General features: G+C 41.9%; 1 protein-coding gene across 5 annotated transcripts in view; it reads left to right on the top strand.

Moving 5' to 3' along the window:
• The window catches only part of CEP89 (centrosomal protein 89), an 81,035-nt gene that overhangs the window by 62,045 nt on the left and 6,492 nt on the right, over positions 1-12,498 (top strand). For 3 of the 5 annotated variants that reach the window (XM_024734126.1, XM_024734123.1, XM_024734122.1), the window contains 4 exons: positions 2,767-2,934; positions 3,735-3,876; positions 7,360-7,449; positions 12,002-12,171. In XM_024734126.1, coding sequence (XP_024589894.1) covers positions 2,767-2,934; positions 3,735-3,876; positions 7,360-7,449; positions 12,002-12,171 — 570 coding nt within the window. Of the gene's footprint in view, positions 1-2,766; positions 2,935-3,734; positions 3,877-7,359; positions 7,450-7,586; positions 7,643-12,001; positions 12,172-12,498 lie in introns of those variants that run through there. The other 2 variants (XM_024734125.1, XM_024734124.1) reach the window with 2 other exon arrangements.

The following is a 12,498-nucleotide window of genomic DNA, read 5'->3' as shown; positions in this document are numbered from 1 at the left end:
CTTCTCTCTGCAAACGTGACGACACCCGAGCTGCTCTTCAGCAGAGTGCGTGCACTCACCTCAGACTGCCCAGATGTCACAGCAATGTTGAAATGCTATAGAAGTTTTGGAGCCATTTTCTCAACTTCTGTGCTTATCTTGTGGATGAGTAACAGACAGCTGGAGACTGCCCATCTGATCCATCTGAGGACCACACTTTGAGTCGCACTGCCCTAGAGAATCCTGCAAGTGTGTGTGCAGAATATAGCCCAAGTGACTGTCAACAGGAAAACGAATGTGTAGTGTTTGGTGTACTGATACAATGAAATATCCTATAGCCACACAAAAAGACGGGTGAGTCTTATAGGCGTAATGGCACTAAAGTACATATAGTCCCTTTGTGCACCTGTTAATGGGTCTTGGTTCCCTTTATATCTGGTTCCAATACTGGCAAACTGAACTAAGCTGTAGTGATGCATAGATAGACGGTGACACTATAGAGATGATTAAGGAGGGACTCTATGACTGGGGGCGTGGGAGGGAACACATGGGAGTGTCTGGGGTACCAGAAGTGTTCTGTTTCTTGACCTGTGTGGTAATTATGTGGGTGTTCACTATAATTGTTTGTTAAAATATGCATTTACCGTTTGTATAGTTTTCTGTATTACGTTTCACAGTTTAAAAATTTAAGTCATGGTTTTTCACCAGAGGAACTAAAATCAGAAATGATCAGCAGAAGTTTCTTCTGGGGAGTGAGACTCTAGGGATAGAATAGGAAACATTTTATTAAAAAAAATTTTTTTTAATCAACTATTTCTCCCACCAAACATTAAGTGTTAACTTTTTGTATGTGTGTGCAAATTGTTTCCACCTTTTTTTGTTTGTTTTAAGAACTATATTGTTAGAAATACAGCTGAAGCCCCTTTTAACCACCATCCTTAGTCCCATTGTTTTCCCTGGCTTTCCAAAAGCAATCACTATCATAAACTCGGAATTATGTTTCCAATCTATTTTTTATTTCTACATGTATCCATGAATGACATAGTATTTTTTGGTGTGTTTTATGTGTTCATAAGTGAATTCATAATTTTAGTATCTTCGCTTTTTATACTCAATTTTCAAACATCTTTCCATGTTGAGATAGATACATAGAGTTTATTCTTTTTTTTTTTTTCCTTTGGCTGCATTGGTTCCTCATTGCTGCGTGCAGGCTTTCTCTAGTTGCGGCAAGCAGGGGCTACTCTTCATTGCGGTGCATGGGCTTCTCATTGCAGTGGCTTCTCTTGTTGCGGAGCACCGGCTCTAGGTGCACGGACTTCAGTAGTTGTGGCACACGGGCTCTGTAGTTGTGGCTCGCGGGCTCTACAGCACAGGCTCAGTAGTTGTGGCTCGCCGGCTCAGTTGCTCCAGTGCATGTGGGATCTTCCTGGAGCAGGGCTCGAACCCATGCCCCCTGCAATGGCAGGTGGATTCTTAACCACTGCACCACCAGGGAAGTCCGAGAGTTTATTCTTTTTTTTTTTTTTTAGAGTTTATTCTTTTTAACTGCATGGTGGTATTCCATCATATGAAATACTGCATTTTACTTAGCCTATTAATGGAAGTTTAAATTGTTTCTAAGTTTGTTCCTTTAAGCAATGCCCCAGTAAACTTTCTTGTACAGTTTATCGGTTTCCCTAAATACATACCTAGAGGTGGCATTGTTTGGCCCTAGTGTAAATGCATTTTCTAGATTTTGACATATTGTTCTCTGAGGCGGCTGTGCACGCCCACCAGCACTTTCCCAGCATTTCCTATTGTCTTTGGTTGCTTTTCATTGTGAACTTTTTGACTGATTTTGTGAACTGATTGATTTTGGTGTCAGGTAAGTGGCAAAAATACCTTTAAATAAAATTCTAAACTCAAAACAAAATGCAGCAAAGAAAAAAGATAAAAGATGAGTTTAATTCAAACCCCAACTCTCTGGGTTTTGTCCAGGTGTGTCCTCTGCTCTTTGACTAACTAAAAGTAGTAAACTAGAAAGCAGTGGAAACTGGAAAATTCCTGACTGAGTGTTCAGGGAGCCAACCGAGGCTGGTCATTGAAATTGTGTGGCAAGTGAGGCAGACCCCAAACACATGCAGCGTGAGGCTTGTTCACTAGCCAGCCAGCCAGCAAGCCAGGAAGTAGTAAACCCCCCGTGGTACCCTGGGAGACCCCATCGCTCAGAATGCTGGGCAGCCTCTTGTGTGTGTGGCCCTACCTATTCGGTCTCAGTTATTTCGTGAAAATTGACCGAGAGAACCAGTGAAGGAATAACTCTTCTCTCAGGCATCATTTTGCCAGAATTATATATTGATTGTATGCCCTCCTTGTTTTTGTTTCTTTTATCGGAAAAACATAATTATTTTAGTATGAAATAAAATTTGTTTTAGCATTAGGATTTGAAGGAGGGGCAATTATAACTATGTAAAAAATTAAGCTGTCTTAAATTCTTTCTGGAGGGAGTATAAATAGGTGTGTATATATACACACACAGTACACATACACACACAGACATAAGCAAAAATGGTGGGCAGAAAAAGGGATTAGATCATTACCGTCAAAGCAGTGTGTACCAGCTACACCCTCTCTGCCGCCCTCTGGGAGCTCCCCACCAGCTCTGCCAGGGACTGGATGACGATGCTCCCACAGAGGCCTCCAAAGGGCCCACCCAGGCCGGAAGGCTGTGCTATCACTGCCTGGCAGTGGCTGCTTCATTTAACCTCGGTGTACTGGATACAGGCTTGTGATGTTTTTGTCCATCAGCCAGTTGCAGAAGAAAGAAGAGAAAGAAAACGCTGAGATGGAAGATTTGATGGAAAAGTTGGCAGCCCTGCAAGTGCAGAAAAAGAGCCTGCTATTAGAGAAGAAAAATCTGACGGCTAAAAACAAGGCGCTGGAAGCTGAACTCGAAAAGGCACAGAAAATAAATAGGTGGGTTTTTTTTTCTTAAGCTGTTTTTTTTTTTTAATAGTTAAAAAAGACAATTGAATATTCTATTTCATATTCTTTATCTTTTCTTTTTCTAATATTGGCAATGAAATGGAAAGGGATAAATGAGATTATTAAATACCAACATATAAAATATGACCAACATCGGGCTTCCCTGGTGGCACAGTGGTTGAGAGTCCACCTGCCAATGCAGAGGATACGGGTTCGTGCCCCGGTCCGGGAAGATCCCACATTGCCGCGGAGTGGCTGGGCCCGTGAGCCATAGCCGCTGAGCCTGCGCGTCCGGAGCCTGTGCTCCGCAACGGGAGAGGCCACAACAGTGAGAGGCCCGCGTACCGCAAAAAAAAAAAAAACGTTAAAATATGACCAACATTATTGTTCAATTACGGTTGATAGTCATAATGCTGACCCGAGGACTCTGCAAGTTCTAGAAGTTCTTTACTAAGTGTTTCCCAAAAGTCTAATCCAGGGATTACTGGATTCCTTTTTCAAAAATATCTTTTAAAGAACACAAGCCAAAAAATTAATAGAATAATATGTATTAGTCTGTTAAGTGTGTTAAGCATTTTGTGATTCCTATTGACTTGGCTTGGAGTCAGTAATTATGCTTCCTTTAAATTCAGTTAGCTCTTCTCACCTTGAAACTAAATAGAAGATTTAGGTTGCTGCAAAATACACTTAAATGATAACATGCTTGCTATTTTTATAATACAGATATTCACTATGCCCTGGCCATGCAGGCTAATGAATTTTTTATTCCACCATTTGGGGGACCTCTCTAGGAGATCTCAAAAGAAAATTGATGTCTTCAAAAAGCAGGTGGAAAAAGCCATGGAGAACGAAATGTCTGCTCACCAGTACCTGGCAAATCTTGTTGTGCTGGCAGAGAATATAACCCAGGAACGTGACAATCTTATGTATTTGGTAAGTTTCCTCAGTTACTTCAAGTATGCTGCAAGTTAATATGCAAACATAATTTTAAAGGTCTTTGTTTTTAATGATCCATAAAAAGCTGCATCTTTTTACATTTCAACCATAAATTTTCAAGTTCTCCAAAATTTTATTTTTCAACCATCAGTGAAAAACATTTTTGAAAGGCAAATAACCCAAACTTTTAAATACTGGCAAATGATATTTTAGAAGGTAAACTCACGGAATCAGTCCATTCAACTGGGAACAGTAGTCATAAGGCCTCTATTACACACACAGGTGCATCTTTATATCCTCTCTGTAAAGTTGTCTTAAGGTAGTCCCTGTTTGAAGATGAAACGTAAGAATCCTAGACAGGTTAAATAGAGTTCATCCCAATGACACAGTTTGAAGGGCACAAAGAGGTAGCTCCAGGGGTACTCATCCCACATTGTTTCTAGTAGCACCAGTCCTGAGGAAGGGAATTGAGTCCATTATTGGTGGTCCCCAGATCAGCGGTCCCCAACCTTTTTGGCACCAGGGACCGGTTTCATGGAAGACAGTTTTTCCACGGACTGGGGTGGGGGGGGGTGGTTTCGGGATGATGCAAGCGCATTACATTTATTGTGAACTTTATTTCTATCATTATTACATTGTCGTATATAATGAAATAATTATACAGCTCACCATAATGCAGAATCAGTGGGAGCCCTGGGCTTGTTTTCACTTGCCACTGACTGATAGGGTTTTGATATGAGTCTGCAAGCAACTGATTTATTATGGTGTCTGTGCAGTCAAACCTCTCTGCTAATGATAATCTGTATTTAGAGCCGCTCCCCAGCACTAGCATCACTACCTCAGCCCCACCTCAGATCATCAGGCAATAGATTCTCATAAGGAGCGTGCAGCCTAGATCCCTCGTACGCGCAGTTCACAGTAGGGTTCGCGCTCCTATGGGAAACTAATGCCGCCACTGATCTGACAGGAGGCGGAGCTCAGGCGGTAGTGCGAGCGATGGGGAGCGGCTGTAAATACAGACGAAGCTTCGCTCGCTCGCCTATCGCTCACCTCCTGCTGTGCAGCCCGGCTCCTAACAGGCTGTGGACCAGTACCAGTCTGTGGCCCAGGGGTTGGGGACCCCTGCCCTTGATGGTGGAGCGCTGCTCAGCCAGCAAGAGTGATGCTGTGGGCATGATCTCACATCTCCACGCTGATTTTAAAAGATGTCTACAGCAGGTTGTGCAGTTAAAGGAGACAGATGCTGTGCCAAGCTATGTGTTGAAAAAAGTCTGATAGAATTTACCACAAAATATAACAGTGAGTTAGATAACTGTATCTCCAAATGGTGAAATGACAGGTGATTTTTTTAAAAATCTTTTTTACCTATCTGCATTTTGTGATTTTTCTACTTTGAATACATATTGCTTATGTACATTTAAACATGTTTCTTTAAGCAGTGCTGCAAATCTCTGGTGGCATAGGATTAGAAGTAATAATTTAATGCATGTCATTCCAAGAGCCCAGCAGGCTTTCTGTAAGGGTCAGAAATCAGCCAACTTGGAGGTAACTCCACCCTTCCTCAGGGTGATTGAGGGGCAGAGAGTCTGTCAGGATGTGTCACAGGCTTATTCCCATCTGTTAGAAAGATGTTAAGTTCCTCCTTAGGAAAATGGACACAGGCTTTTAGCCATTGTTTACATAAGAGGACATATAAATAGTATACAGCTCTTGGGGCAAAATGTTGATCTTTACTTGTAATAAAAGAAATGCTAATTAAGCCAGTCTTGAGACTCCATTTTGCACTTATATTAATGTTACAAATTTTTTTTTAAATTATAGTAGTTGCTGGTAGGAGCATGGTAAGTGTGGCTATACATTACTGGTGATTTCTGAGCCCTTCCCCGAGTCTTTTAGAGGCAATTTGACTTTGACATGCCATGGTAGGACCCTTAAAAGCATTCAGACCTCCTGAACCAGTGGTAGTCCCCTCCTGAGAGGTCGCTATCCCAACCCAAGTGCTGAAGTCTCTGGCATGTTCTGTACCAGTGCTGAGTGCCCATTTCTTCTTCTGCTGTGTCTCCTGGGCTTACCCACTGGGATATCGAGGGCAACACAAAAGCTTGTTGAAAAATGGAAAGTGCCAAGCAAGCGCACTCATCCAGCAAGCACTCATGGGAACCTGGCTGCCTCGTGTCAGGACCATCTTGTGTACAGGGTAGGACATGCTCGTTCCCCCAGGAGGCAGGCCCTGTACCTCCTGTTTGGGCCAGAGAGCATCCCAGGCTCCCATGATGAAGTCAAGAGCCTCCTCGACCATCAGACGGTCCCCTTAGGCTCACTCCTCGTATTTGTGGACCCAGGATGGACACACAAATGGAGGCCATATACTGCTTGTCCAAATACTTAAAAGTTACAGATTAAGCCAACAGACTATTAATAAAATGTGTTCTCTTCTCCCGCCTTGACCTTTGTTATTTATGGCCTGAAAACCAGGCTCAGATTTAGAATCTTCAGACCCTCCAGATGCGGGGGGAGCTGCTCTCAGCCTGCCCTGGCTCCACCCACCATGAGGGACCTCAGTGTGCACACGGACTGCTGTCCCCTTGGCCCTGCAGGCTCCTTGCCCCTGGCAGCCCCAAGACCAGCCTCTGTAGCTGGGGTTCGGGGGTGGTACTGGCTGCCTCTGCCCTGTCGTGGGACTGTTGGCCGTGCACCCTCACCTTACCCTGTCCTGGTCTCCTGGGCCTTGTGAGAGCCCCCTATATAGTAATTTATTGATACTGGCATCTTCATTTCAAATCCCTTTAGGATGGGTTTCCGTGTGACCTGCAGCAAGTTTAATTCCCTGGGTCTTAGTTTTCCTTTCTAGAAACTCACTTGTCACTACTGTACTACCTTAGAAGGAATGCTCACCTTTACTTTTTTAAAAAATTTTACCTTTTGAAATGGTTAATTTATAGTGTGTAGTAGTCCATGTCCCATCTGGATATTAATCTAAATCATTCCACTTCAGTGACATCCCTCTTTGATCTACTGCCCGTCACATTTGGTTTGGAGAATGGCATTGTGTGTTCATCTCAAGTTATCCTTAGTTTTGTTAATTATTCAGATAGTCCAGTGAGAAGTTTATTTGCATGTTGGCAGTTGTTCCTTGGATATGATGGAAGGAATGGTATATTCCCCAAGAATAGAGAAGTGTCCTGGAAGCTCACATCCCCCTTGTTTGAGGGGCTCAGATTTTCCAGTTGTACCCAGAAGGGGCGCCCAGACTGCCGTTCCCGGCTCTTGCCCTCCTCAGCTGTTGGTCCAAGTTCTGCCCACAGCCCTCACACAGGGGATAGGAATCTGGAGGTGGGGGGCTGGAGAGGTGTCAGGCCAGGACGGGTGGCAGAATGGTAATACTCTTTGTAGTAATACTCTCAGCAGAAGATGTTTTATTATTTTAATTTTCCTGTTAAACTAAGAGCCCATTGTTTTTCTTTTCACTTTACTCTGTAGGCTAAATGTTTAGAAAGTGAGAAGCATGGAGTTCTCAACAAAATCATTGAAGGCAATATTCGCTTGGGAAGGTTGGAGGAAAAAGTCAAGGTAAGTGGACATTTAGCCACTCCTAATGGGAATGGGCTTCCCCGGGTCAGATTTCCATGTTTAAGAAAATGACCCATTTTGCATGTGTGTATCACTGATCATCCACAGAGTAAAGCAGTATTGGGTTTCTCTGGCAGAAATAGCACCTCTCGGACTTCTCTGGTGGTGCAGTGGTTAAGAATCTGCCTGCCAATGCAGGGGACACGGGTTCGAGCCCCGGTCCACGAAGATCCGACATGCCGTGGAGCAACTAAGCCCGCGTGCCACAACTACTGAGCCTGCGCTCTAGAGCCCGTGAACCACAACTACTGAGCCCGCGTGCCACAACTACTGAAGCCCACGCACCTAGAGCCCGTGCTCTGCAACAAGAGAAGCCACTGCAATGAGAAGCCTGCATGCAGCAATGAAGACCCAACACAGCCAAAAATAAATTAATTAATTAAATAAATTTTTTTTAAAAAAGCACCTCTCGGGACTTCCCTGGCAGTCCAGTGGTTAAGACTCCGTGCTTCCCCTGCAGGGGGCACGGGTTCGATCCCTGGTCAGGGGACTAAGGATCCTGCATGCTGTGTGATGCAGCCAAAAAAAAAATTAATAAGAAATAGCACCTCTCCGTTCATTAAGTAAACTTTAGTTCATCTGCACAATAAGATACCATGCAGCTGTTTAAGAACAAAAAAAGATAGAGAAATATCTCTAGGCTCTATCCTTGCTTTGTTATTTCTTCCAGAGACAACATCACCTTTCAACAGACTGCGTAATTTATTGATTATGTTTGTTGGTTACTGTTTGTCTATTCTGACCAGAATAACAAGTGAAGGGATTTTTTCTCTTTTTCTGTTTTTGTTCACTGGTATATCCCAAGCACCTAGAATCGCACCTGGTGCATAGTATTCAATTAATTCAATAACTATTGGGGGAATTAAATAATATATTTTACAATTTAAAAAATGTAACAAGATCAAAGGCAGTATACAAAACAGTATCTCAGCTCTGCATCCGAAAGGCTAGAAGGACTATACCACACTATTAATGATGGAATCTGCATAGAAGTATTATGAGTAATAAAGAGCAGTTGTAGTTTGTTCTTTTTTTTCCTGGTTTTCCTGTTGGCTTTTATTTCCCAAAGAGAAGGTCTGATCTTCAGAGCGGTTGGCCTTGTCTTGGGAATTTGTCTCATTACTGTTCATCTGAATAAGAGCAGTAAAAATAAAAAAGTTCCACCCAGTCACCCAGAGAAGAAATCTGTGAGGCAGATCCAGGTCAGACAGGGCAGGATCTCTGGGAAAGTGAGGAGAAGGGACCTGGAAAAGGCTTGTCAAAATTCAGAGGTGGCAGGGACTTCCCTGGTGGTCCAGTGGTTGAGAACTCCACGCTTCCAATGTAGGGGGTGCGGGTTCAATCCCTGGTCGGGGAGCTAAGATCCCGAGTGCCTCGTGGCCAAAAACTAAAACAGAAAAAAACATAAGCAATATTGTAACAAATTCAATAAAGACTTTAAAACTGGTCCACATCAAAAAAACATCTTAAAAAAAAAAATTCGGAGGTGACATCTCAGGAAACCTTAGCAAAACCCTCCTAAAAGTGAGGACATCAACTTGGAGGTCAGGGCAATGATGAGATCTGGGAAATCAGAGCTGCAGGCAGAAGTATTTCAGAACCAGGCTGGATTCAGAGAGCCGGAGAAGGGACCGCAAGAGAAGTGGTGTGTGAAGCTTGGAAGTTGACCCATTGCTCTCACCGTCGCAGGAACCTCATCTCATCCCAAAAGAATTCAGTGGCCTCCATACAAAAATTCTTTAAGAAAAGTAGAAGTATAATTTTCTTACACGTGATGTAAGCGCATCAGAAATAATGTTGCCACAAAGGAGATCAAAATTGAAACCTGTACTCTAAGGTGAACTGATACGTTGGTAGGTAGATAGACAAGTAAGGAGGTAGGCGGGTAGCCAGGTAGCTCAAACTCAATAAAACAGTAAAAGCTGGGGGAAAATGTCAAAAAGCAGAGACACAGATGGCCAGACAAAGGAGGATGTGAAATGGAACTGACACAACTCAGGGAAGAAATAGAAGGAAAGGAGAAATGTAGACTAAATTATAAGGAGCCCAGGGAGAAAGATATCATAGAAGCAGGATAAGGGACATAAAGGATAAATGAGAAAGGCAAAGACAAGAAGGCAGAAATAAAAAGAACTAGTAGAGGGAACTCCCTGGCCATCCAGTAGTTAGGACTCTGTGCTTCCACTGCTGGGGGCCCGAGTTCGATCCCTGGTCAGGGAGCTAAGATCCTGCAAGCTGCAATGTGCAGCCAAAAAAAAAAAAAACAATAGTAGAAAGTGATAGAGATCCAGTTTACCTAAAGCAGAAATCAAAACAATGGTACTTATTCTGCTCCAAAGAGTAATTCTTAAAAGTTTTTATTCATAAAATGTTCTGAAATAAATGAAGAGTTGAATCTACATATTGAAAGGGCACATTAAGTACCTATGAAAAACTGACCCAGGATGGCCCTAGAAAATAGACATCAAGACCTGTGACTTCAAGATGAAGAAAGAATACCTTGGACACCCAAGCAAAAGACCAGGACATAAGAAAAAGAAAATCATGTTGGCATCACACTTCTCAACAACAACACTGAATGCCAGAGAACAGTGGAATTCCATCTATGAATATTCAAGGATGTTTTCATCCAACCAGGCTGCTCTTCAGACAGCTGTGACCATATAAGAACTCTGGAACATTTTTTCTATAAACCTTTCCTAAGGATCCATCAACTTGAGTTCAGCCAAGCAATGATTGGGCACATTTCAGAAGAGTACTGCTCATGAGCAAAGAATATATTTAACTGTGAACTAAGACTTTCAAAAAGCAGGGGTACGGCTGATGCAGTTCCATGTAGACATAATACAACCTGACAATGTAGAAGTCATACAACCAAGGCAAAAACGATAGGTAAAGGGGGAAGGAAGTTAGAAAGAATGAGTTTGCTGATTGCGTCACCTGTAATAACTGAGGTCAAAAGATATCATTTAAAGATGAAAACTTCAGTAGGAGGAGCTTAAGCATATTTAAGTAGGGGAAGAGTGAAGAAAAGATTGTCAGGAGCTAACATTATGCTACTTTAATAAATAAGGGGACTAAGGACATGTAATATAAAGGCATAAAAATAAAAGTAACCACAAGAATCAAAAGAGATTCATTCCTTAATAGCAAAGTTACAACAGCAAAAAAGAGCAAAGAAAACAGACTACATTAAAGTCTTTAAAAATATGTGTAGATAAAACAATAAAACATGAGATAAAATTGAGGCAAACAAGTCTGCCCTATAGAAAATATAAATGAGCTTAATTCACCCATTAACAGGAAACAATTTTAGATTATATTATAAAGGAAAACACTGTTACATGCCAGAACCAAGAGACAGTCAGGAAAGAGACAGTCAGGAGCAGTGTTTCAGAAGGATGAAAAATAAAAGGATGAGTGAAGATAATTCAGATTCTTGCAAACAAAAGCAAAGCATAGTTGTGATCTTTACATCCGCCAAGAGGGAATTCAGGCCAAAAGCACTAAATGAGACCAAAAAAAAAGGAGAGGGCTCGATAATGCTAAAGACTACAGTTAATAATATATAGTACTTATGAATGCCTACGTACTAAATAACACAGCAGCAAATTTTATAAACTACAGGAGATACAAGGGGAAATGGAAACTTAGTGATAATAGGAGCTGTGATCCGCTTCTCTTGGTCTAAGACAGATCAAGAAGTTATACAAAAGTAAGAATATAGAAGATTTTACAACATAATCTATAAGGTTTATTTATGTGTGTATATGTGTGTGTGTGTGTGTGTGTGTACACACACACACACATACAGAACAATCACAAAAATTGATCATAGACTGGCTGCCAAAAAAAAAAAAAAGCCTCAATAAACCCCTAAAATAGAAATAAGGCAGACATTTGTTGATCAAAAAGATAAATACCAGAAATTAATCAACAAAATCAGAGAGCAGAAAATGTTCTTTCACCTGGAAATGTAAAAACTGTATAGTAAACTAACTCTTGGGTCAGAGGAGATGTATAAATTGAATGTCATAATTTCTAACGAGAACTGAACCTATGGGAACTACACGTCAGAATCTATGTGACAACAGTTTTGGAAATGCTCTGAGGGAAATCTATTAACCGTAAGTACTATACAATAAAAATGTAAGAAGGAAAATAAGTGAATCAGGCTTTTATCTCAGTCACCTGTTTACCAATAGAGTATGACAGACCTTGCCAGGTCCTTCTGTTTTAATTTTTATTTGTGGCATATAAAAAACTAGGCATGATACAAGTCAGACATTTGGTTTTATTATACTTGAAATTCTTTTATTACTTTATGTGACTTTTGTGATCCAGACTTGCCCTCTCAGATCAGACTTGCCCAGGGCTTACTCAGTTCAGGGCCTCTGACAGGCCAAGGAGTGGAGAGGGAACGCATCCACAAAGCTATTCGCCTGGGCCACGGGCAGCACCCCCTCACTCAGAGATCATCCTCCTCCCCCAGGGGTACAGGAAGCAGGCGGCCCTGAAGATGGGTGACATCAGTCACCGTCTGACAGAGCAGCAGGAAGACTTTGCTAGCAAGACAGCTCAGTACCAGCAGGAGATGAGACACCTCCATCGGATGCTGCAGGACAAGCAGGATGTCCTGGACCAGGCGCTGCAGCAGAAAAGGTCTGGCCACCCCAGCCCCGCTGCAATGTCTTTGTTTTTTGAATGTTTGGTAGAATCCTCCAGTAAAACCCTCTGGACCTGATTTGTTCATTTGATTGCTTCTTTTTGTTTTTACGTTTTAGTTTTATCTGATTTTAATATTAAATATATTTTAATATTGGTTTTTTTACTTGCTCCTCGTTTTTTTTCTTTGACAAGATTTTCCCTAGCAATTGACATAGAACATTGTATAAGTTTGAGGTGTACAGTGTGATTTGATACACATATATATTGTGAAATGATCACCCCCATGAGGTTAACACATCCTTCACCTCATGTAATTACCAT

Source organism: Neophocaena asiaeorientalis, unplaced genomic scaffold (assembly GCF_003031525.2).
Source record: "Neophocaena asiaeorientalis asiaeorientalis breed wild unplaced genomic scaffold, Neophocaena_asiaeorientalis_V1.1 scaffold280, whole genome shotgun sequence".
NCBI lineage: Eukaryota > Metazoa > Chordata > Mammalia > Artiodactyla > Phocoenidae > Neophocaena > Neophocaena asiaeorientalis.
Note: the sequence above shows the minus strand (reverse complement) of the source record. Positions and strands in the feature narration are given on the sequence as shown.